Source organism: Megalops cyprinoides, chromosome 24 (genome assembly GCF_013368585.1).
Source record: "Megalops cyprinoides isolate fMegCyp1 chromosome 24, fMegCyp1.pri, whole genome shotgun sequence".
Lineage (NCBI taxonomy): Eukaryota > Metazoa > Chordata > Actinopteri > Elopiformes > Megalopidae > Megalops > Megalops cyprinoides.
In genome coordinates, this window is record NC_050606.1 from 4,565,374 (window position 1) to 4,590,668 (window position 25,295).

General features: G+C 43.4%; 1 protein-coding gene across 2 annotated transcripts in view; it reads left to right on the top strand.

The window, feature by feature from the left end:
* The first annotated feature begins 7,462 nt into the window (after window positions 1–7,462).
* dnajb6a (DnaJ heat shock protein family (Hsp40) member B6a) overlaps window positions 7,463–25,295 on the top strand; it is a 28,106-nt gene continuing 10,273 nt past the window's right edge. Inside the window, exons 1-8 of one of the 2 annotated variants that reach the window (XM_036519401.1) lie at window positions 7,463–7,738; window positions 16,581–16,680; window positions 16,968–17,077; window positions 19,647–19,709; window positions 19,964–20,068; window positions 22,572–22,712; window positions 23,452–23,638; window positions 24,118–24,188. In XM_036519401.1, coding sequence (XP_036375294.1) covers window positions 16,616–16,680; window positions 16,968–17,077; window positions 19,647–19,709; window positions 19,964–20,068; window positions 22,572–22,712; window positions 23,452–23,638; window positions 24,118–24,188 — 742 coding nt within the window. In that variant the 5' untranslated portion in view covers window positions 7,463–7,738; window positions 16,581–16,615. Of the gene's footprint in view, window positions 7,739–16,580; window positions 16,681–16,967; window positions 17,078–19,646; window positions 19,710–19,963; window positions 20,069–22,571; window positions 22,713–23,451; window positions 23,639–24,117; window positions 24,644–25,295 lie in introns of those variants that run through there. The other variant, XM_036519402.1, reaches the window with a different exon arrangement.

Sequence of the window (25,295 nt, forward strand, 5' to 3'; positions counted from 1 at the left end):
GTGAATGAGAAGACATAGAGACAACATGCGTCAGGTTTTTTTTTTAATGTGTGTTTTTGACATTTCTGATACTTTGGTGACACGTGTGTATCTGTGTTATCCTTAAGAGATGGGAGCTTCGTGGAGTCTCACGTTTCCACTGAGGTTCTAAATAAGTTGCTTACGGATACCACCCGCTGTGACCTGACTGCTCCATGGTAACAGTGTTAGATTAAGCTGCGGTCCAGCTGTCTCACCATCATCAGTCATGAGAATGTGACGTGTGGGGGGTCATTCCCACTGAGCGACTAATAAGTCTTTGTCCTGCTGGCTAAACTGGACCGGTGTCAACCTGAAAGCTGTGACTCAGCCTGACCCGGATCGGTGCCAGCCCAAGGCAGTGACTCGGGCTCAGGCAGACCTGAACCGGTGCCAGCCCAAAGCTTTGACTCTGCAGAACCTGGACTGATGTCAATCAGGCCCGACCCTAAAGGCAGTTAAGTTGAGTAACCCAAAGCTCCTCACTCCTGCCGGGTAGTGCTGGCCCATAGACACACCCACACGGACACGCCCACTTCTACTATTGCTCACAAACAGACACACCCACCTCTGCTGTTGCTCTCACAGAGACACGCCCACCTCCACAGCTTATCACACAAAGACACACCCACCTTTAATGTTTGTAACAGAGACTTATAACACAGACAGAGAAACCATATTTGGTTTAGATATGTAAACTGTAAATTGTTTCATATTATTTTAGCTCTTAAAATTTGACCAAGATAAGCCAGACCCTCATGCATTTAGCAGAGTTCACAGTGAAGAGACTAGCTACAATCCCCAGCTGGGGTGATAAGTGCAACTTGAAGCATGAGGGTCTAATCAGGGGTGAGCTGGAGGGACAGGAAGGACATCATGGGGCCACTGGTGTGAGAAATGTCACGGAAATAAATAGGAAATCCCAAGAGTGGTTGCAGTTCCGGAAGTCCTCAAATCTCTACATTTCTGTCACCACATCACTCCTCAGTCAAACTCATTACCCTCTTGCTTTGGAGAAAGATTAGTGGACTACATCCTCTCAGCGTGAGGACTTCTCTCTGTAGTACAGCTGAAAAAGGACTACATCACAAAGTAAATCATAACTAAGAGAAGAATTACACTGTCTGAATTCTGCTCCCTAAGTCCTGCAGGATGAATCCCCACAAAGTAGGCCACTGGTTTCCTAACGAGGGCATTTACCAGGAATAGTCTGGTCTCTGACCCAGACCATGTGGGTGTGCCGTAAAAACCAGGTTTTCACGAGTGCATCTTTAACTCCTGTGTGGATGAAGGGGGAGCAGAGATGCCCAGGTTAACACATCCCGGCAGAAACAAGGAGGAGGTCCAGTACTGTAAGACAGAAGTTTGGTTGTGTTCAGACCATGTTGGGGTTGACAGGCCCTCCAGCTTAACAGGCTTGTCCTCTAATCTAATTAGGATGCTTTGGCAACGTGTTTCTCCTGAAAAATACCCTTGAATTAGCTGTCAGTATTATTTACGAAGCTGCTAGTGGATCCAGGTCATCTGGAGGGCTAGGGGTGATGTGGTGGGTAGCTGGAGTGTGTGCGTGAGTGTGTGTGTCTGTGTATGCGTATGTGTGTGTGTGTGTGTGTGTGAGTGTGGGTGTCTTTGCATGTGTGTGTGTGTGTGTGTGTGTGTGTGTGTGTGTGTGCATGTGTGTGTGTGTGTGTGCGTGTGCGTGTGCGTGTGCGTGTGCGTGTGCGTGTGCGTGTGTGTGTGTGTGTGTGTGTGTGTGTGTGTGTGTGTGTGTGCGTGCGTGTGTGTGTATGCGTGTGATACATAAGTGATGAGAAGGACAAGTGGGGGTGTGTGATGAATAAATGAGAAGAAGAATGTGATGAGTATGTGAAGTAGGTATGCATGATGAGTGGGTGGACTGGGGAGGGGTGGGGAGTTCAGCTGGGGGTCAGATGGGCAAGCAGGCTTAAAAAAAAACCAACTGAGCCAATGTTATAAACATCATGTGAAATGCTGTACAGTGGGTATGTGGCTGCTGTTATCCCTGCTAAATGTCTCTGACACTGTGTATTTACACCTAGCCAGGCTTAACTGGATGAAGAGGATATTTAATGATATCCTAATAAAGTACTTTAGAAAGATTTAACTATACCCACAACTGTGAAGAAAGCCACAGGGTGGGGCAGAGAACAAGCAGCCAAAAACTGGGCGGCCGGCAATTCGGCTAAATGGCCACTGGGGGGAGACAAACAACAAGTTGAGTCAGGTTTTAGTGCCATGTTTTGGTTGTGGTTTCCCGTTACATGTATTACATGTTAATCTTTCCCCCCATTTAGGAAGTAATGTTGACAGTTAAGTGAATGGTCATGGTGGCCACATAGTTAGTGCAGGGTTAAGCTCGGGGACAGGGGAGAGATTGGGCTAGACGTTAGGGTTCACGTTAATGAGTACTAGAGTTGGCTTTTGCGTTGGTGCTCTGACTAGGGTTGGTGCTAAAGTGGTGCGCACTGGGTTTGGGTTAATAAGGTACATGAAAGGAGAATAATTTAGTATACTACAATGTTTAAAAAAGTGTTTTCCACCATAGGGGATTTCTTGTGTTATTATGATGATAAATGTTCACAATGTTCACAATGACGTATTCCTTACTTTAAATTAATAGTCATTAATAACAATTAAAAGGTAAGTACCAATAAAAATGAATACTGAAAATCTTTAAGTGGTTATACATACATAACAATAAATTATTCATATACGACAATGTTTAAAATTCACGGCAAGCTATGCGAAAAACAGATTAAATGCAAATAACCAGGATAATTTCATTGAACAAATGTAAATCACTATGTTTGAATTCGTCAGTGAAGCAGATCACGTCATAGACTAGGTGTTCCATAAAGCATGAGCGCCACCTGGTGTCTACTGGAAGTATTGACCACTCACAGGCGACATTGCTGTCAATGTACTTGACTGTGACTCCACAAGAATTTGTTTCACAGTTCTTCTCCTCTTATACCAGTTGACATGTGCAGATTAATTACCAAACACTATTGAATTCAATATTTTCCAGTAATGTACTGTTTTGCGTAAATACACAGTGCATTCACAAGCACATTTATCATTAGAAAATGCAATAACGTAACTAAACATAAGTCAGTAGAGTAGACAGATATAGAGTGCAATTAAAAGGCACCTCATGTCCTTACTAGTCAAAATGAAACTCGGGGAAAATGGCTGCCCATACCAAACATTTATATATCACCCTTGTAAGAACCAATGTATAGTATTGTATGTTCAAACACTTTTCCTGGGTTTACTTTTTCAGATAATTACTGACATTTCACGTGGTAAAATTCAAACCACTAATTTACGTTCGATGATAACTGTAAGGTAAGCGTAGGAAAACAGCATTCCTTAGTGCACTTTAAAAACATGCAGTACATGAAAAACACTGTTGTTATCTTTTCTGGCAGCTGGTTCCACCCCCAGTGTAGGAGGGAAGATTAAGGATCAGAAGATAAGCCATGAAGTGACACTTTTCTTCAGAGAGGACAGTTTCTTCTGTGGGGAGCAAGAACATTGTAAAAGTTTCGCATGAACACATGAGTTAGGGCATAGCTATGAAAAAAGGCAACATGTTCTGAACTTGATTCTATCAGGGATTTAAACTAATGGTGCGCAGAAATGACCAGATATCAGCAGCTGTTTCCCCATTGGAAAATAGATGCCAATGTTCTTTCCCAGATACACGTCCACGTTGTTCCTGTAAATACACAAAATGGTTGTTCAGGTTCAGGGTTTGCTAAGGACACATTTTGAGAACCTGTAGCCTGTATCTGCCTCTGTTCACATCAACAGCCGTGTAATTAGTCACGGCCACACCTGACGCATATCTTTCATAACATGGTTAATCACACATACGTTCTTAGAGGCGAGTGGCAGATAACATTTCTTCTCCATCTTCTGCCATAGGTTCTGAGTCATTCTTCCAGGGAGTTCTTTACACTGATGTGGCTTTCTTTATTTTAGTTACAGAATCAAGATACATATAGGTCATAACATGGCTTAGACTACACTTCCCTGTCTTCTGAGAGGGTTTTTGATAGTTGCTGGAATGCTAAATATATTGTTATAAGTTAAAAAAAAAAAGTATTTTAAATACAGCACATTTTTAAGTCATTGAAACTTTTCTGCTTGAGAATGCATGCATGCAAGGCCACACATGAGAAAAGCTTCAAATATTCAGAAACATTTTTGATTTAAAACAAAGAGTTGTAGCAGATTGTACCACAGCAGAGGTCAACATCAGGGTTGTCATATTTACATTATTTTACATGTTGTAACCACAACAAATGTACCATCAACAAATTACCTCATCCATGAGGGATCCCATCCCTGAACCGAATAGCAGCTGCAGGTAGATACTTGGAAGCTTTCATTCTCCTGGTGTACATGTGATGAAAGCATGATCTGTGTGTAATCTATGATCCAGCAATTATGGAATTTTATGGAGTTTTAAGATTCAAAACCCTCTGTTAATAATCTTAAAGGTGCACCTGACCCAAAATGAGAATACAGTGTGCTCGTGTGTGCAGGATTATATAAACAAAAAGAAAAAAACAGATACACTGTCAAAGTTACCAAAACAAAATTCAGGTCATGAGGCCACTTAAAATCATTCAATATTTACTGCAGATCTTTTGCTACACTTACAAATTGTGGATTTTTGTAACGCCAGCTCACCTTGTTAAAGGTAATGTTCTCATGAGTCAGTCTCCCATCACGTTAACAGCATACAGTACATGGAAATGATGGAAGCATACAACATCTGCATTTTTTGCTGTTGCATATTTCAGAAAAGACCAAAAAAAGTTTTTAAAAAAAGCATGCATTTGCAATCTGGGACATTTTAACCACCCAGAAGAATGTGTTCCAGCCATCTTGTCAGATCGAATAAGTGTAATTGACCGTTAAATGTTATGACGCTGTTTTCCCATGCAATATTTTCACCAGACATCTCGTTTTCATAAACACATTCAGTCACTGCAGTAATCCTTTCTTTAGGTGAATATTTCTGGGCCTCTGCACTAGGCTAATTAGATATTGATCCCCACAATGTATGTAATTTTAAGGCAGCGATAATTTTTCCTGAGCCAGCTTCCCTTTGCATTTTGGCCAGCCTTGGAGAGAGAGAGCAGGATGTTCATATTGATTCTATCTCACATGTTCACAGGCACATGCTTAGCAAAGGAAATTTAGTTGTGTATGAAATAATGCTTAATTAGCTATATCAAAAGGCTTAGTGACCTTGATATGTACGGCCGTTAGAGATGCAATATTAGGGATAAAATTGTATGGCATAAAAAGACACTGTTTATGAAAAAACCCAAATGCTTTAATAAGTAATTTTATGAACTTGTATTTCACAATTACCCAGTCCTTTTCTTTGGTAGAAGATTTATGTCATTTACATGGCCACTTAGAAGGCACCTGGCATGGATTTATAAGAAAAAAAACCCAGGAAAGTATTTTGGGTGGCCATATGAAGCTTTTATTAAACTTTTCCTGAGGTTCATTTTCAAAAACGTGTTGATATTTCCCAGAAAACATCTAATCAATTTCAAGCTCCAGTCAGATATATGTCAACGTGTAATCATGAGGTTTATTACTGAAATGTACTTGTAAAATTCTTCACAGTTCACAGTTACACCTCCTCTCCCATGAGACATATGCTGTCCCTCTTAAAACTTTGCACATAACATTACAGCAATGGAGCTTAAGAAACAACACCCTGAAAAGTACACAGATGTTTGCAACATGTGATTCCATCCGCTGAATGGACTACGTGTGCTTTCACTCTTTTTTTCATTACATTCTAAAAAATATTAGGAGAATATTTTATGAACATTCTGTGGTTATGTGTTTAATAATTGGTGAGATGTAACATTGTGAATTTACCATTGTGTGTGTGTGTGTGTGTGTATGGTGGGTGTGGTGCTAGATATGCAATAGGCACATGGCTCCAGTCCTCTGCTTCACAGTGATAGCAAATGCAGCTCTATAAGTCACAGAATCTATGGTATCACTGATCTAGAACATTCATGCCTGTCTCCACAATGGGACCAAACCACTGGATCCAGCTGATCCTGCCCACATCTCCAGTGATCTCAGGGTATGTGTGATCTCCCCCCTGCTCTCAGGAGATAACGCCCAGGAAGTCAGAACAGACTGTGCAGTGAATAACTTCATCACTCAGCCCAAAGCATACAATATTACTACTGAAACTAATCATCTGGATGAATGCACGAGTGCAATCTTGATCACCCTTGCAGGGAATTTGTTTTGCATCGTGACGAATGATGCACATCAGATGTGTGTCAGATTTCACAGTGAGGCAGGAGTCAGCACTGATTGAGTGTCAGATGTAGGGCGTGTCTGGGAACCATGTTGAGGTCTGAACACATCCTGGTGATTCTTTGGCTTTGGTTGCAGGCAGGTAGCTCATGACATCATAATAGAGCAGTGAGGGGTAAAGGAGCATTTGAATTGCACAGCCATGGAGTGGAGGAACCCTCAGATAACCAGAGTATGAGAAGGACAGACGCTGGACTTCAGTTTGGAAGAAGCAATGGCTCCCACGAATTCAATCCATTTAAAGCCAGTGAAGAAGGAGCACAAGAGATCAGACATGGGCTTGCTTGGGGGAGTTCGAAAACCAGCACCAAAACACCGAAGCCAGTTGCTCTCCGAAGGAGATATTGTCAACTAGAGCTCAAGAGTGAGAGTCTTGGTGGTTTAGGACCATCTGGTTTTGGAGCCATTGGGAGTTCCTAGAAATGAGTCAAATAAACAGAGAAGGTCAGCCTTGTAGAGATTGAATTTCCGATGACATTCAGGCAGAGACATCTACTAGACATGTAGTAATGAATACAGAGACTGTATCTAATGGAGGAAAGACAGAAAGGCCGAATGTTCTCATCTCAAGAGTTGTATAATAAATTACACTGGCGGAACTAACAGCAGTCATATGCTCACTCAAACCCTAAGGCTAGGAAGAACTTGCTGTTCGCTAAACAACCATGTGAGGTATCAAACGCACGCTGACAAAAAGATGCTAATCGGGTATAACCTTTTAAAAAAAAATTCTCCAAACTATTACTGAAATTAATGTATGATTCCTATGCGTAAATGTGCCTGACATTTTAGCCTTAACTCCAAATTATGTATGCAAGCGCATGTGAATTCTTTTTTTCTCATATATAGCAAGTTCAAAATCTGACATTCCATTTTAGGTTGCTAATATCTCACACTCTTAATGGCTTTATTTTTTTTCCAATTTTGGTAACACTGACTGTCATATGAGAAAATTGCAAATAATTACTCAAACCAGACCGGATAAGTAGTTTAGGATTAAGCGTGACGTCATATACCTCTCTAATTCATGTTCTCCCCTGGTCATGTGACGGTGCCCTTGGCCGTGGCACCCTGCCCCCACCTGATATCAAAGAGCCCCTTCGGTCTACTGAAGACCCCTCTCCTCTCCCCTCCTGTGCGTCCGGAAATGACGCCGAAATACCTCAGGAACAAGCTTTAGAAGCACATGAAGAATTTCCGGAGACGCGCACCGTCTGTTTCAAACGTTACTGGGTTAGGAAGATAAAAAAGCGGTCATTGGGAAAAAAAATAAGGACGTCGGACAAAGGAATCGGGAAAGGGAGCTTTTGGCAGCTCAAAGGGGAAGGTGAGCGAATGATCTAGCCTGCAAAGTTATCAGGCGAGATGACCGACCTTTTCGCAATTGATATTGTTTTGTATCGTGGCTTGCTAGCTAGCAGGCTGGGTGGTTATCGACCTAGCTGGCTAAGCGCGCAATGGACATCTTGCTAGCTGCCGTAAGTGTTGCATGCATTTGATAAGCACACAGTCTGTCGACCAGATGCAAGCGAGACTGTATCATATATTATGTTCATCGTTGCTGTAGGGTTGGAAAGCCTGCTACCGAGTGATGTAGACGGATAGCTTGTTAGCTAGCTGGCCAGGTAACGACCAGCTTTGCTGGTTCGCTATGTTGTCTCCCAGTAGGTAGCTCGATTGCTACTGATTTGTTTAGCCTCTGGGGCGCCTTCATCAGACAGCATCTAACAAAGCGCTGTTAAGTAGTGTGGAAAGATGGCTTGCTATCTTATCAGATGTAACTGCTCTTGCCACTGTTGCAATACTAGTAAGGCAGTTAAAGCTAACGCTAGTTATATTAGCTATAAAGACAGTATTGTTCATATGGTGCATGTTCGCATAGGTGCATGCCGCACGGTCCTGCAAAATGGCTCGCTTGTTAGGTCACATTGAGCAACCACGATTCACGAACCTTTGCTAGCCAGCTGGATTTATGTTAGATCTCAGAAGTAACAGAACAATCTGGATAGATGAGGGTTATATCCAAAAATTGGTTTCTCCTGTATCAGCAGTTGGTTGTGACCAAACGAGAGCGTGCTAATGAGCTACAGACTTAATCTCTCGTTAGCTAGCCGTGACTGTTCCAACATTTCTTGGGCACATTACTTAACAGGGCAACTAATGGAAACGAAAAGTCCCGTTGGGCTTGTTTTGGACTGTGATAGACGCAATTACACAATCCTCACTTTTTTCGCGCACAACTTTGCAGTTTCTCGAAGTTTCAAGACCTCTCAATGAAAACACGTCTGGAGACACCGCCCCCCTTCTTGGTACCATCTGCAGATAAGATAATTGCGGGAGTTCTGTTAACGAGAATACACATGTAAAGTGTAGCATGCAGATAATAACATTTAGTAGGCAACATTCTCTTACATGGCAGCTCAAATTGTATGCCAAGTTTAGAAAGCATAGAGGTCTGTACACCCACTTTGATGCCAGGCCAAAATACATTAGCAATGATTTGTGTGTGTTTCTTGAGAGAATGGGTATTTCTCTGCGGGATTTCGTATTGTTTAATGCGAATTGTTTAAGGACAATTACGAGTGTTAAATTTTACCGATATTTTTTCTATGTATGACATGGCTACCACGAGAAGCATGGGACAAGATTGCATTGCGGCGTTTCCTCAGGGGACGACTGTAGGAGGAAGCTCGGAATGTATGAGTCTTGTGAGATTGCGGCGGATTTGGGTTAAAGGCTATGTATAGGCGGTCCGGTAATGTCATTCAGCGGCATGTACTGCGTTGCATGGAACGTGAAATTTACTGCAGTCGCTAAAATCTTGTACAGCCGTCATGTCATGTACTGATTCTGAGTCCAGACAATACCCATTTGTTTAAAAAGTTAAGTAGATCTAATATTGCTATGCCATGATCTGTAGGCCTATATAAACAGTTCAAATTTAGAATACAAAAACAGAGAATTATAAACAAATATTACTATTTTCCGGCTAATGTTACTCATTTTCCCTGTGGCATTTGTTATACTGCTTTGTCTGTTCTCTCCTCCAAGTATATGTCTGTCTGTTTTCATGTAACTTTGTTCTTTTTTTCTGTCATTGTGACCTTAGTTTGCTGTCTTGTCTTTGTCACTTTTTAAAGTTGACTTTACACAAATTGTAAATTCCAGTGGTACAAAATATAAGCATTTCATTAATTATATTCCTGAGGTAATGTGGCAGTGTTTTTTTTTGTTTGTTTCTGTTTTTTACCACTATGCACCTATTTTACTTGCAGTCTGGTGCCATGAGCATGGGTACAGATTATGTCTTTTGGTGTAATTCTGTTTATTACTGAAATTGTTCTGACATTTTGATTCACTTATAATATGTGTTCACAGTAGCATACGAGGCAAACAGCTGAGTCTCTCTCCCCGTGAGAAGGATGTGGTCTTTAAAGTTGTGAACTCCTTTGCACGCTAGTCACAGTTGACCTGGTTTTAACCAAAAGTGATATTTGACCTGATGAGAAACTGTCTATCAGCTGTTTTTTTTTCCTGTGTGGGGTACATCAGATCATCCAGCCTCAGTTTACCACGGTGTGGGGGGGAAAGAAACCACATCAGGGTACGTGCAGAGGTGATCTGCCAAAAAAAAAATCCACTTAGCATCACTTTAGCCATTTGTGTCGTTTCCCTTTAGCTTGCAGATTCCAGGAAAAAAAGTGCTTAACTCGTGCTTTTTCAAATGATGTGAAAGAGCTCAAAGAGAAGCAGAGTGCAGGTCTGCTGTTAAATGTATATCAGGGATGGAATTGGATGGTTTTGTATCGCAGCTTATGAGTTAAGTCGTGACTTGGGGCGCTATATCTTCAACACTGTGGAATTTCATTTTATTACATATCCAGAAACCAAGCCAGCTGACACAAGAAAGCCACTTGTAATCAGAGCACAAGCTTTTGGAGACAGAAAGCAAGCTTTTGGCTCTGTACATCAGCTGAGTAGTTTGGTGGTTTCCTTGAAACACAGGAAAACACAGCAGTAACAACTTCAAATAACTGAAATACAGGGATTGTTTCATATTAATTTGTTGCCACAGAATCAGCCTTAGAATAAACTTTCATGTAGTAGTGAGTATGAAAAGTAAACCGATAACTAGCCAGCTGGCCATGACCATAACCACAATTCAGTTTGCTAACCTTGTAGATGTTTTTTTTCCCCCCCCATCTACATCTAGAAATGTCACTTGTGTTGTTAGTGGAAAATGACCTCTTGTTCTGCAGCAGAATGTTGGTGATAACAACACTATACTGCTGGTAAATGGCTCAAGTTCAAGTTCAGATATGTTAACGTGTTATGTGATTTGTGGTCTAAACAGAATGAGAATCTGAAAGTCCTCAGGAATTTCAATTATGAATGCATTAAGGGTGTGCAAGACGCTGGCTTGAAAACATAAGAGATAAAATATTGAAGATGTTCTTGGCCTTATCTTAAAAGACAGCTAAAAATGAGCTACATTCACAAATGGTAAGAGGTGTAGAAGAAGACCGTGTGGAGCTGAATGCAGTGCACATGAACGCAATAACACCTGTGATGAACAGGAGTTGCTAATACAAACACCCGAACAGAGAAGGGGTGGAAGGCCAGAGTACGTGATTCAGAATTTAAAGTGGCTGTAGGAAACAAAATCCTAACAAGCGACCAACATCTTGTCAACGTTTCAAAACGGTTCAAGTGATTTTCGGTTTCCTGTGAGCGGCAGAGCTCTGAGCTGAGTCCGGGAACAGAAGGGGGGGGGGTGAAGCGCAAGCGGCTGGGGCCGTCGGGGTGAGAGCAGCTTTTATGTACACCACAATGCGGTGTTTATGAGTGAGTCCTCAGGCGTGGGCCCGTTCTGAATCCCTGTGACCTTTAACGCGCAGCGATCAGCGGCACGGTGCTGCAGCAGGCAGACACAGTTATGAGAGAACAGACGTATCGTCACATCCGTTGTTCAAGAGTTAAACCAAATTGTATAATTTAAAAATGAATGACATTATGGTTTGGGATAATTGTAGTAGGAAATTAAATGGTCTGTTTCTGTGTTTAAGTCTGCAAATGTATTTGTCATATAATCCAAGTAATGTGAGCTTTGTATGACAAGGATATGTTTGAAGTCTTCTCTTCTTCTAAAATGCATACATCATATGCTGGTGAAGGCAGTGGCATCTGATTCTTTACTTCGCCTTGTCAGCAACATGCAGATAAATCCATGTGTGTTCACTCAGTGGTCATCAGGGAGTGCCAGGTCAGTCAGGTGTGCTGGTGTTGCTGTTTGCCTGGATCCATCCCAAAGAAGCGTAACCAATTATATACGGAGTCTAACTTTATACTGTGTACATGTGAACGTGTATATGTGTTTATTTATTGGTTTATTTGGAATATGCTGACCTTAATAGTCAGGATTCTTTGTGTGAAAGGTCACTTCTGTTAGGACCTTTTCAGACTTGCTGGAAGACTTTCTGCTCAGATGAAATGTCTAAGTTGTGTCATGTTTTTGGAAATCCGGTTGTCGTATAAAATGAAAATTTAGTTTACGCTCCTGCTCAGTGAGTCAGTAGTGTAATGGTTTAATGAATGCCTGTTTCAGTTGTTTTGATGTTCAGTATGTGGTGCATAATCATTCAGTTAAATGAAGTAGAAAAATATTTTTACAGGAGCAAGACTCATGAGCCAGCTGGCATGGCACACACACACACACACACACACGTACACACACACACACACACACACACACAAACAATCACATCTCAAGGGACACCGAGCCAGTTACCAGTGCCTGAACCATTGCTTTTGGGCCGTTGCTTTTCTTACAAGAGGTGATCAGTTCAGCATGCAAAGAAAGAACAGTCATCCACAATCCCAGTCTTTCGGGGCAAAGGTATCGCTTAGTTCTGTTTGTACACTAAAAACAGTGGAACACAATGTCAAGTCATGGCTCTTGTATGTCAAAGTAAGAGGTTACATTGGTGGGTTTCGTAAGCTAACGGAGATCAGATAGGTAGCTGCAGTATTAGCTTAGTGTTTTTACATGAATGAGTGCGTATACCCACATAAGAAGCGCCCGCTAACCACACCGCGACCCAGGAAACCTCGGTGAACCATCACACTCGCAGCGAGAGTTGGTGCATTTCAGCGGCGTTGGCTGCAGGCGCTGTGATATCGGCGTCCTGCTCAGCCTTCCGTCCGGCGGAATTGGGAGCGCTCGGCGCTGACGGGGTTTCACTTTTGCTTGCGGCTCTCTTGGCGTGTCAGTGAGGGAGAGTGAACTGCGGGGAGCTCGCGTCGTTACCGTCAGCAGCTGCTCGCCGCCGTCAGTAAAACGCGCGTCACTCCGCTGTCACTCAGACCTGCCAATCAATCGCCTAGCAACCGTCAGCAAATGGGGGAAAAAAAGATGAACTACTCTGAGAAGACCTGAGACTTGTGGTGTCTCTGGGTGATCTCTGCTGATACTGATGGAAACTGCCTATTTGCGATATACTGTCAGACATGATGTCACAGTATGCATGTAAGTACAGCACATACGTAGGTATTTATGCTTCTGATGTACTTTTCAGTAGAAAGTGGTAGTTATGTTCCTGTCATAAGTATCATTGTCTGGTCTTATGTTGCTGTGTCCTGTGTTCACGTGTGTTTGTATTGTGAGATCTGGAGTTGTCAGACACAGCTTAAAATGACTGAATCCCTTCCTGAACTTTTTTTCAGCCTGTTAGCCTATACAGATTGCTGCTAGCCAAGTAGCCACCAACATAAAACCCACACGTTTCCGCTGTTTCCGTCTCATTAATGCGTCCTACCAAGGCTTGATTTATTTTCCGTGAAATTTGCTTTCCTCATTGGCTTTGATCCCTTAATAGCACAAGAAATGCTTAGTGGATTACGTTTACATTTTTGTCATTTAACAGACTGTCTTATCCAGAGCGGCTTACAAAAACAAGTGCAAAGTACATCTACTAAAGAGGCAGGAAGGATTAACCTAATTATCCACACCTATCCCTCTGCTTCTGTAAAGGTTGTCTTTGTTTTGGTAATTCCATTTCTTTTTTGTCAGGCTTAATAATAGTATATTTGGAGAAGCAGGAGCTAAGTTGAGTAGATATTAATGTGAGTTACTGGAGGGTTCTGCTCAATGTAATGGTGTCAGTGACACACCTCCCTTACCCTTCAGAGAGCCCCTCCCCCATCCTCCAGAGTGGTTGAACCTTGCCCTTATTTGCTCACAGTCTTCCTCAGCCCCTCCCCCTACCCCAACAAGGCCCCTCCCCCATATTCTCACTGTGTTTCTGAGCTCCACCCCCGTTTCCTTAAGTGTGCCGTAGCCCAGCCCCTCTTTGATTGACAAAGCCCCGCCCCCACATTCTCACAGTATGCCTTAGCCCCACCCCCACTTCCCTCATGGAGTGGCTAAGCCCCACCTCCATGCCATTCATGGATGACTGAGTCTTCCCAACATGCCCTTGCGGTGTGCCTTGGCCCCGCCCCCCCGCATGTCCCTCACAGAGTGGCTGAGCTGTGAGCCCCTTGCTGGCCACTGCTGCCGTGCCCACCCCACAGAGGTGATTTGTCAAACTCAGACTGCCATTGCGACCGCGGTGATAAGAGTCGGAGAAACCGCCCTGGCGTGAGCCAGCGCCCTGTCAGAGGGAATGTTCACATCAGGGTGCCCAGGGGAGAGCTCTGCCATGCTTACACACGTCAGTGTAGCGGGAGGATCAGGGGAGAGGAGTGTGAGTGATGAGCACGCCGCTCACGTCTGGGGGATAAGGCCAGGGAGTGCCAGCCAGAACGGGCACCCCGTGCCAACAGCAGCCGAGGGCGCCCAGCTGCCCGCAGATATAAATCACTGACAGGAAACAACTTTCGCTCCGCGTGCGACGGGTAACTGATCTCTGTTTATGTGGCTGTAGTATTTCTTGGCTGGAAGAGCAGCATTTAATCGATGGTTTGCTTTTTATATCTGGTAGTTTTTTCCTGGTCAGGCAACCTGTGTATAAAGCCTGGTGATTTAAAATAGCGGGAACAGCTGTAATATTTGTTAAATACAGGCTGAAGTTGTGTATTATCGTGAAAGATTACACAGATTATTTTTTAATCATATTTCTATGGTTAATTGTAGCCTGTTCCTTCCTTAATAACATGTGTGCTCCTCCTTTTTATGGTGAATGTCTGTTAGATTGGTTTGGTGGCCATTAAAACAGCATTCTTATTTTTTTGTTACGAAAAAGAAGAAGGCCACAAACTGCTTCTTGGTCTCAGGCCATTAATACTGTAGCGTTAGGCTTCCCCATTATTTCAGAACCAAGGCTGGAGCAGTTTAAAAACTTTACAAGATGTTGTTGGTTACTTCAAGGCTTTAATGGGCTGCCTCAATCCTATGAATACCCTTATTGTGGGTGTTCAACCTGTAATCTGTCAAGGGCTGCCTCAATCCTATGAATACCCTTATTATGGGTGTTCAGCCTGTAATCTGTCAAGAGTAGAAAAATGATGGGGACAATGTTCTTGCAGTTGGAGCTGCAGGTGTAGGTATATTAACACTGGGATGCATGTCTACCGTTGCGTGGTTATTACCTTCAGTGCATGGTTGAGTATTCTAGTTACGGGTAGACTCGGCTTGGCTCTTCCAGAGACCTTGTGCACTTGGTGTGGGAGCTTTATTAAACAAGGGGCAAATGACCTGAGTCTCTAAATAAACTGGAGACAGGATGTGTTTGTGGAAATGGTACCATAGGAGGTGCATCCTGTTGAATATGCATAGTGGTTTTGTCCGCTCTGCCTGGCCCTGCCACATTTGAAAGGAAGTAGGCATGTGGGCGTTGCAACACTGGAAGTGTGGTTGCAAATTTAATGTTCATTTGAGAATAGGAATTATTTTTTGGGGTCAAATAAGAGTGATACAAGATGAGATGAGATGAAATGAATCGTGCTTTAAAAAATCCCCTTTGAAGTACTGCATGATACTGCAAGTGTGTTTGAAGCCTTATATTGATCGCAGACTTCTCTGTTTGCCAAATGTTGTCATCAGTACAGTGCGCACAGTACAGTGCTCATTTCAGAAGTGAAGCGATATGCACACACGCATGCACACACGCATGCACACACACTCACGCGCACACAAAGACCGACAGGTTCACAGACGTCTGTGCACATATGCACGCATGTTCACACACACACAGCTGTAGGGGCCCTGGTTTTTGCTGAAGCCCCTGAGCAGCTGCTGTGTCCGGCGTGCTGTTTGATTGGCTGGGTTAAGGCTGTCATTAACCTGTAGCTCTCCTCCGTATGCTCTGCCCACTGGCAGTTGGATGTACAGGACCCCTTAGTGCCCAATGTCTGGAGAGCTTTTGCACACTTTATGAGTTCACTTAAGATCAAATTTTCATATATTACCATGGCTTTCAGTACCTGGCCTAAGTGATAAAATATGCTCCTTACCACTTTGGGTAGGTATTGATTTGAGATTTTACTTTGTTTACTTTGAGTGTTTTTTTTGCGTGTATGTATGTTCTGTGTTCAGTCAGTACCTTAACATTCGCTCAGGCCGGGTGCTGTAGTTGGGGGTGGGAGCTGCTGAACATCGGGAAGGCTGTGTGTTCATCTGCTCTGTCACCTTGACCCACCTGGGCTCCCCACTCTGCTGTGGGACAGTAATCTGCTTAGGCCGGCCTGCTCTTCGTATGACTGCACATGTAATCTGAGCCTGTTAAACGCTTGCTGCGGACCAGCTGGACGCATGCTATTTAGTTAAACAATCGAGGTCGTCGGGCAGCGGGAGTAATCTAGAGGGAACCAGTTGTAATGGTGATGCCAGCATTGCCCTGTCTCATGCCACACATGCTTAGTTTTACATGTTTCAAATTTATGAACTTCCATTTTGTTTTCCCAGGCTTGTTTTTGTAATGCTACATTGGGAAGGTCATCCTGTTTTATTTCCAGACTGATATGTTAACATGACAGCTAGTGGAAGGTCTTGCGTCTCACAAAGATTATGGCTTTGAGTCACCATTCACCATAGTGGGGGGGTAACGTTTGTGTGAACATCAAACACCTTAACGATTATACTGTAGTCATTGCATGATCATGCAATAATCTTTGGGCTTTACATATATTCTTACATGCTTTATGTAATTTTTATGACCTTTTCTTTGCAGGTTGACAACGAAGTGGTTCAAGGCTGTGCTAAACCATGGTGGAATATTACCAGATTTTAGGAGTGCAAAGAAATGCATCTCAAGAAGACATTAAAAAAGCGTAAGTAGCCACCCCCTTGGACTGTGTCTGGAGTGTCCGTAATGATAGGAGCTCTTGTGGGCCCAGCATAAAGATTCTGTCCTTTCAAATTGCTGTGTGATAAAACTACAAGGAAAAAAAATCTGCAATCATGCACTTGCCTAGAGTCATCAAGCCCAAAAATCCACTTATATATGTGTGTTAAAAGATATGAGGTGAAGCTGTCAGAGTCTAAGATGATGTTATAAAGAATAAGTCATGACCCTTTCTCCTCTCTCTCTCTCTCTCTCTCTCTCTCTCTCTCCCAGGTACAGAAAACTGGCCCTCAAGTGGCATCCAGACAAGAACCCAGACAATAAGGAAGAGGCAGAGAGGAAATTTAAAGAACTTTCAGAAGCTTATGAAGTGCTGTCAGATGGTGAGACAATCTCATTTGTTTAAAAAAAAAAAAAAAAAACAAAAACACGTCCTGCTCTTGACTTTTGAAGTGCTCTTGAAACGGGTTATAGAGCTGTGAGTTAATAGATTCTGTCCCTGTGCAGATTCTTACAGACATTCCACAGTACCACAATGGGAGGTTAACAAGTAAGAGGTCACACATTTCCGTGTGTTCAGGCTGTGAAATGCTTAACTTTTGGTTTCAAAATCAATAAAAGCTGACAGTTAACCTTTTACTTTCCATATAAGCACCAGAAAGGGAACCTGGGCAAATACCAGAAGAGAAACAAAAATTTTTTTCCCCCATTTAAACAAGTGCAGGGGTTGCAGATGCTTGTCTGATTGATACAGTGGGTTTTGTGGCTCCATCTAGTGGCCAGTTTGTGAAACTAGCAAATGTTGTCTTGGGCTCAGTGTTTACTGTATACAGTAGCTGGCTGTTAATCAGTAACGGTATTGATACATTACAGTCCAGTGTAGACGCTGAGATGTGTTGAGGGGTACAGAGCCATGGACACAGGCTGCCTCACTTGAAAATTTGAAGGGAAACAGACCACTTGTCAGCGATACAGGCCTGCTCACTAACAGGCAGACATTCCAAGCCAAAGTCAGCACCCTCTGGTCGGAGTGAAAATAAAACCTTTATGAAGGCTTGAATGACATTATGAAGGCGGATCTAACCTGAAGAATACTAGAGGTGGCTTCTGAAAGATACTTTCACCTCAAATTAAAAATGCAATTTGCTGTCCTTTGAAGTGCATAACTATATTTAAAAGCTTTTGAGCACCAAGAACGTGTACTAATTTTAAATCCTTTTCAAACCTCGGTTTCGTAACCTACTTCAAATTATCTAACGTCATTGAAATCCCAGAATATGTTGTTCAACCACCCCACTCTCTCTGTGGATGGCAGCAACCTACTTTTGCAAATTGTGTTATCACTCATTCTTTTAAAACTGTTCTCAGACACTCAAATGCGTGTCTGCTCACTGATGCAAATGCTGTACTGTTTGCATTCTAAGATAATTTTGGTCTTACAGTTTGGAATTTGAATTTGGATCAGCGTTACTTCTTAAGAGGCAATGGGATGTAACTTGCTTCTCTGTGACTAGAGGCAGACGAGTTTAAACTGAATTTTATCAATAAATATATTATATACCATATTAATAAAATTTAAATGGCTGAGGACAGCACTAGGACAGCTACCTGCCATTGTTGTGAAGGATAGAAAGGTGAACGGATGCAGCGGTGAGTTTTTCCAGTGTGAAACCAGCGCCTCCTCAATTTAAGTGCACAAGCAATGCACAATACGTTATGTTTTAGGCTTTCAGTGAAATGAACATTTGCCTGAATTAGAGGGTTAGTTAATTGCTTTTTCATATGACTTTAACAGTGCTTGGAGTGACTTTGAAAAAGAAGGCGTCTGTATACTTAATCATAATGACTTATTTGCTCAAGCTGCCGGCTCCCTCAGCAACGGTAGCTAACAACACTGCCTTCATTGTTAACTTCAGACAGAGGAATGCCTGTGATGTTTGTCCTCAGTGGTGCGGAGTGCCACGGGTGCTGTTTGTCTGTAGTTCATCGCCATGTTCGCCGTGGTATTGGGAGCAGTGCTGAAGGGGTTTGGCAGTTCATTAAAGCGGCTGTTAGAGGTGCATCAGCTGATCATTGTCTTTGTCTTAGAGTGTAATTCCCCTAACCTTCCGATAACTGTGACAGTTTCTGTTTCCTGGGGAATCCCACCAGTATCAGCTCCACCTGCTTGCACACTGTCAGCTGTTATAACTGTATACTGTATAGGATGGTATATGAAGTCTTTTATGTTTGAATTGTTCATTTTCATTTATTAAAACACGTCTTTTCTATGTTAAATACATTCATTTTGATTTTTTTTTTATAATAAATTTAAACAAACCTTTAAACGGAAAATAATGAAGTTTGTTAATTTGGAACACATTAAATGGTACAGATTACTTTTCATTTTTTAGGAAGATATCTTTTTCTAACAGGATAAATTTGTTCTCATAAAGCATGAACATTTTCAGTGGGAGATTAATCTATAAATTTTAAACTACCTCTTGCTGACATAAAACCTGGCCAGTCTGTACAGTCTATTTAAAACATGGTTCACACCAGATTTGGTGGATTAAATACTTGCTTTTCCCCAAGACCGAAAAGATTAAATCTGACCAGCGTTTTGTATTTTGTGTTTCAGTATTTAGACGGAGCCAGTACACTGAATTCAGTACATTTATTTGATGCAGGGAGGCAGCTGAGTATACCTTTTAGGAGCTTGGCCATTTTTTATCCCTTATGTCCCCTCAGACCAAACTGAACCTTAAGTGAAAAAAAAAAATCTATTCTTCCCTCAAAGAACTACTGCGTTTCATTCACTGACTTGTTAGGCAATGGAGTGTTACTTGTATTGAGCTGTAGCCGCGACAGGCTAGCTCCTGGTAATGTGTGCAGTGGATTGGATTTTGCACATTAAATGTGCCCTGTAGACTTTTCAGCAGTAAAATGCCCTGTTTTTCTGTCCTCTCGCAGCCAACAAGCGGAACGTATATGATAGATATGGTAAAGAAGGATTAACTGGAAGCGGAGGAGGAGGTAAGTTGTCTTCCTACTGTCAGTGTTGGGTGAAGGCCTGAGGTGAGGCTCTGTGTTTGTGTAGTTTACTCAGCCTGGATGGGTGCATGCACTGATGTCACACCCAGAAAAGTGCAGAGATCAACTTTCTCAACTTCCAAAACTGATTACTCTCTAATCCTTTTAGAGAAATGTATCTTATGTTATTTTTTTCTAAAGAAAATCCCATTTACGAAGCAGTGGCTGAAATCCTGAAATCGCTCTTTTCCTCAAAGGGGGCCACTTCAACGACCATTTCGGTGGAGGGTTCACGTTCCGCAACCCTGAGGACGTCTTCCGGGAATTCTTTGGGGGCAGGGACCCGTTTGCGGACTTCTTCGGTAAGCTGTGTCACCTGCACCCCGCTATGCACACGCACCGTTCAGGATCTCAGCATTTTAAAGGCGGGAAGGTGTCTGTGCATGTGAAGCTGCTTCAAAGAGCTTAGTGTTGTTATGGTATGAAGGTGGGTTAATGAACAGGAGACAGTATGATGTAAGCTGTCACACACTGTGTTTCTGGAATATGCTTCTAGTTTGTAATTTTGAAGGACACGGAGAGTACGTTACATTACGTTACAGTATTTCCCAGCAAAGAAACACGGCCAGTGAATGAAATCTGATGGAAGTGATGCAGTTCTAAAATAGTTTGATAGCGATTTAAAGTTTTAAGCAGGACATTCTCTTCCAAAGAAGAAGAACAAATGGCTGATTTCTAGCCTAAGAAGTTAAACCAACCGGTTTAGAAATTTTTAGAATGAGAAGTTCAACCAGGAGAGCCAAAGTGTGTGGAAGAGACAGAGAGGAGAACAGTGCTGCCAGAGAATCAGGTAAAGAACATGCTTTTTGTGGTCTCTCACCCAGTTCTTACCTTGGTCACCTATTTTATTGGTCTGGGATGTTCAAAACTGTATGTAGCCCAGAGCGTTGTTATTGTAGTGTTGTTACGTTCTAGATTTAGCTCGGTTTATTCAACAGTCTTGAGAAATATGTACGGAAATGAGGCGGCCAGATCTTTAGAAGGAGATGAAGCAGGCTGATGCATGACTTATCCCAGCATGCATTGCAGCTGAGAGAGACAGAGAAACAGTGGGAGGAAGTGAGGAGCAGCACAGAGACAGGGAGGGCAGGGACGAAGCAGGGGCAGAACAGACAGGTAAATCTACTGCAGGTTTCACTTCAGCACTTTTCAATCACTTTGTATTTGGGAGTGGCAGTATTTTTTTTTTGTGCCTTCTGGTTTTTTTTTCCCTCTCCATTGGCATGACTTGCCTGTTGATGGACTGAAGTTTAGACGCTCATGATTAAAAATCCACTTCACTTCATGAATAATGTGAATTCTGGTCAAAAAAGATATTGATAAAATGAAATTGCGATGAACCCAACGTCCCTGTTTTTCTCCTCTTTTCTAAGAAACATCCACGGCTCTGGTAACTGATTTCTTTATCTCTGGGCAGATAAAGGGCTGGCATCAGTACAGCGCCCATAGCACTAAATAAGGAAACTCATCTCAGTCTGGGTCCATAATCTAAGACCATGTTCTTCCACTGGAATGTTCCCATGGCTTCCGTACAAATAAAGACTTCTTATCAGATCCTCTTTCTAATATGATACATTTTTGTGACGTTGTACGGGGTTGAAAATGTGCACGTACAAAAGTGTGTAAGGACAGCGTGGACATTTTTTTGGCTGATCTGAGCGAAGGAGATGTTAACGGATGTTTAGTGGTAATCGCATTAGTGAGGATAAAGGTGGGCTCGTTCCGGTCATTTTGTGATTAGATGAAGGCAGCTGGCACAGGGGGTGAAAGTGTGGATATTCTGGATGCTACAGGGTTTGCGTTTGAAGCGTTTTCTATCGTTGAGCTCTGTGCAAAGCACAGGTACAGTCCCTCACCCTGTCACAGTGTCACTGGTAGCAGCTGCCGGTACTGACCCCTGTCAGCATGAGCTCTGCTCCCATTAGCATCGCGGCTAACACATGACGGCTGGGTGCGACAGCGTTAGCACAGTCGTAGGCCCCCCCGGCGGCACCCGATCCTCCCGGAGGGGCGAGCTCGTGCCCCCGCTGGCTGTCGTTAGCGGTACGGCCTCACTCGCCAGGCCGTCCGGCTGCCAGGACGCCTCTCTGCGGGGGAGCGGGATGCCGACACACCCCCCCACAGGCTCACAGCTGTTTTCCACCGCACACAGTGCGTCTGCGCGGCGTAGCTTTCAGTGTGTCGTACCTCCTGAGTCTCGCTCAGTACACAGTGTTTCCAGCGGGCTGGTCTGGACTGTCACGTGGTTAAACATGTATGTGCTGGAAATGCCGGATTGAGTGCGTCACAGATGACGCCTCCAGGAATGTAATGTACAGATCTGCACTTACAAACGCAGCCACTTGGTAAATACGCTGTGTCAAGGTTTCTTTGTTTCTTTAAGACAAATTGTGCTGAAATAGTTAAAGTCCTGTACACTGTTGCAGTAAGGGAATGCTAAATGCTGGAATTCTAAATACTTGTTGTGATATGCATCATTCTGTGTGTGTGTGTATAATATATGTAAAATCACATTAGTAATACAATAATACTTAACATTCTGAACCAATTCTCTTCACAGGATTATGTCAGTTCAAAAGACTTTTTAATTCAGAGTGGTGTAAATGCTAAGGAATTTTAATTTTTAAGGAATTTCAATATTGAAATACTAAGGAATTAATGTTTCCATATTTCAGTGTCTCAGTATGGACATCGGCTTGTTTATTGGTCTTGCTGTACTGTATTGTCCCACGTGCAGATGCCACATGCTCTGTAGATTCGCGGCTGTTCTGACTGCTCTCTCCCCCCCCGACTCTGTCCCGACAGGGGACCCCTTCGCCGATGACTTCTTCGGCGGCGGGCGGAGGCACCAGCGGGGCGTGAGCAGGAACAGGGCGGGCGGGTCCTTCTTCCCAGGGTTCGGAGCCTTCCCCCCTTTCGGGGCGGGGTTCTCAGGGTTCGACGCAGGTCAGTCTAAGCGGGGAAAGCCGCTCGTGTCGTTTCAGAGCTGTGCCCTGTGCTTGCTCTCGTGAGGACGTTTCCTCCAGCACTGTCTCCCATTGTGACAGAAAATTCTTAATTAGTTGCTAACGTTTATAAGCACATAATTCTCGCCTGTCATATAGGAGCACTTCAGGATGTTTGCGTTGTACTGTGAAACTAGCTGTAAAAATGTTCCATTACCAAAGCAGTATTCAGTATGGAACCAGTTGTTGTTGTGCCATATGACAGATTAACCCACGGTAATCTGGCATATAGTGCAGTCCTAGTCAGATTGCAGAAGTTATCTTGTGGTAGGTCTTGTATAGTGTTATGCTCACACTCACACTGTCTGGGAGTGTTGTTAGCCTGGTCTGACACCGATGCTCATTCAACCTGAATGGATACACTTCTGTTCTGTTGTGCTGGAGGTCACTCTGGGTAAGAGCGTATGCTAAATGAGTGTAATGTAATGTTCATCCTGCTGCATTCTGTGAATCACGGGGCCTTATTGTATGCGTTTCATGTGCCCTTGCTGTGTTTTGCTGGCCCCGGAAGTGAGCGCCTGCCTCAGGATTCAGTATAGCTGTGTGTTTGGACTGCAGAGGTGGCTGAGCGCTCAGGTACGAGGCTGCAAGTTCTGGCCCCTGCTCTGACGGGGGGGCCAGGGTGAGGTGTGGCCCCCCGTGTTTAAGATGAGCGTTGTCCCCCCCCCCCCTTCTTGCAGGCTTCACCTCGTTCGGCCACATGGGGCAGCTGGGTCAGCTGGGTCAGATGGGCGGGGGCGGCGGCGGCTTCGCCTCCTTCTCCTCCACGTCGTTCGGGGGCGGCGGTGGGGGTGGGGGCATGGGCAGCTTCCGGTCGGTGTCCACCTCCACCAAATTCATCAACGGCAGGAAGATCACCACTAAAAGGTACCTCCCCTTCCCTCCCACTATGCATCACTTCCTGCTTAGAACAGGAAGTGCAAGATTGACCCAGCGCAGGAAGGTAGCCTGCTCTGTTAACTATCCTACAATCTGGGGCAGCAGTTTGGTTTAGCGGTAAGGAGCAGGGTTCATAACCGAAGGATTGCAGGTTCAATTCCCTGCTGGGGCACGGCCGCTGTACTCCTGGGCAAGGTACTTAACCCACTGTTGCCTCTGTAGATATCCAGCTGTATAAGTGGATACTGTAAAAACTGTAACTTGTGTAAATCACTCTGGATAACAGCATCTGGTAAATGACAGTAGTGTAATGTTGGGTAATGTGGGCCGGTAGCCGCTGCTGGAGAGCATTGATTTGAATCTCTTCCTGTGTTAAACATCCTGATTTTGCACCAGATTTGGGATTTCACTGAGGGAATACAAGCTGAAATTGTCTTTTTCCTCCCCTTATTTTCCCTCCTCCACAGAATTGTAGAGAACGGACAGGAACGAGTAGAGGTGGAGGAAGACGGACAGTTAAAATCTTTAACTATAAATGGTAAGGAGCAGCTACTGCGGCTCGAGCACAAGTAGCCCAACGGCGGGAACACGAGCCGAAACCTAACGTCAGCCCGAAACGCTGTTGAACCGTTGTTGAAGATGTTTGTCCATTTTCGTTTCCCTGTTAAACATTCGTAGGTCAGTCTCAGCGTTTCAGTGTATTTATGAATGGAAGCCAGCACTTCCACAGGCGTATTTAATTTTGTTTACTTTTATTTTTATTTGGGACCATTATGTTACTAGGACCACAGGATTCCTGTCTGTGTTTGTAAAGAGCATTCTGTTTGTTTGTATGCACTTTGCTGTATTGCATTTTCTCCACGGATGCACATGGCCTTTTTGCAAAAGGAACAGAAAGAACTGTACATTTCAATAAAGCATGAATTTGCTTTGTCATTTGGATATTAAATTGTCAAATTGAAATACTTAACCCTTGCTTAATATTTAGACTGGTTCACCACTTTCTAACGTCTAGCAGTTTTCCTTTTGTAAATGCTGGTAGCTTGTTAATAGATTAATGGTATTAATATGGAGTTTAATTTTTTTGTTTCATTTCGATGAGTGTTTTTCATTTTTGCATGAATGCTGGTAATAGCTGTTCCTATTCTTAATGTGGCATAACCAGACCGAGATGGGAGAACGGAAGATAAAGGAGATATAAATATACCAGTGGGATTTTGTGTACTTTGTAAAACGATTGGGGAATCAATAAATTGTTCCATCCTGTTTTTTTGGGATGCGGGCGTCCTGTAGTCTGTTTCAGATCGAAACGCTGCCTCTGACGCATGTCTAACGCACACCCTTCCGAGGACAGGGAGACCACCTGCAGCGTCACCGGCAGCCCATCTTTGCTCTCACGCCGTCGCCATGACAGCGAGGGCAAAGGTCACCCCACGTGTGTGCTTGCTTACCGCTGGTCCTCACATCTGCTTCACGAATAAAGCCACCATCCTAAACACATTCACAGCAAAGCAGCCATTGATTTGCTGTAATCAACTAAACAGTGTTCACTGCTGCACTAACTGTGTTGTTTGTGAAATGTCTTTTTAAATGTTATATTGTACAAATGGTTTTCCAGTTAAAAGATGTTTAGGGGGATGCAAAC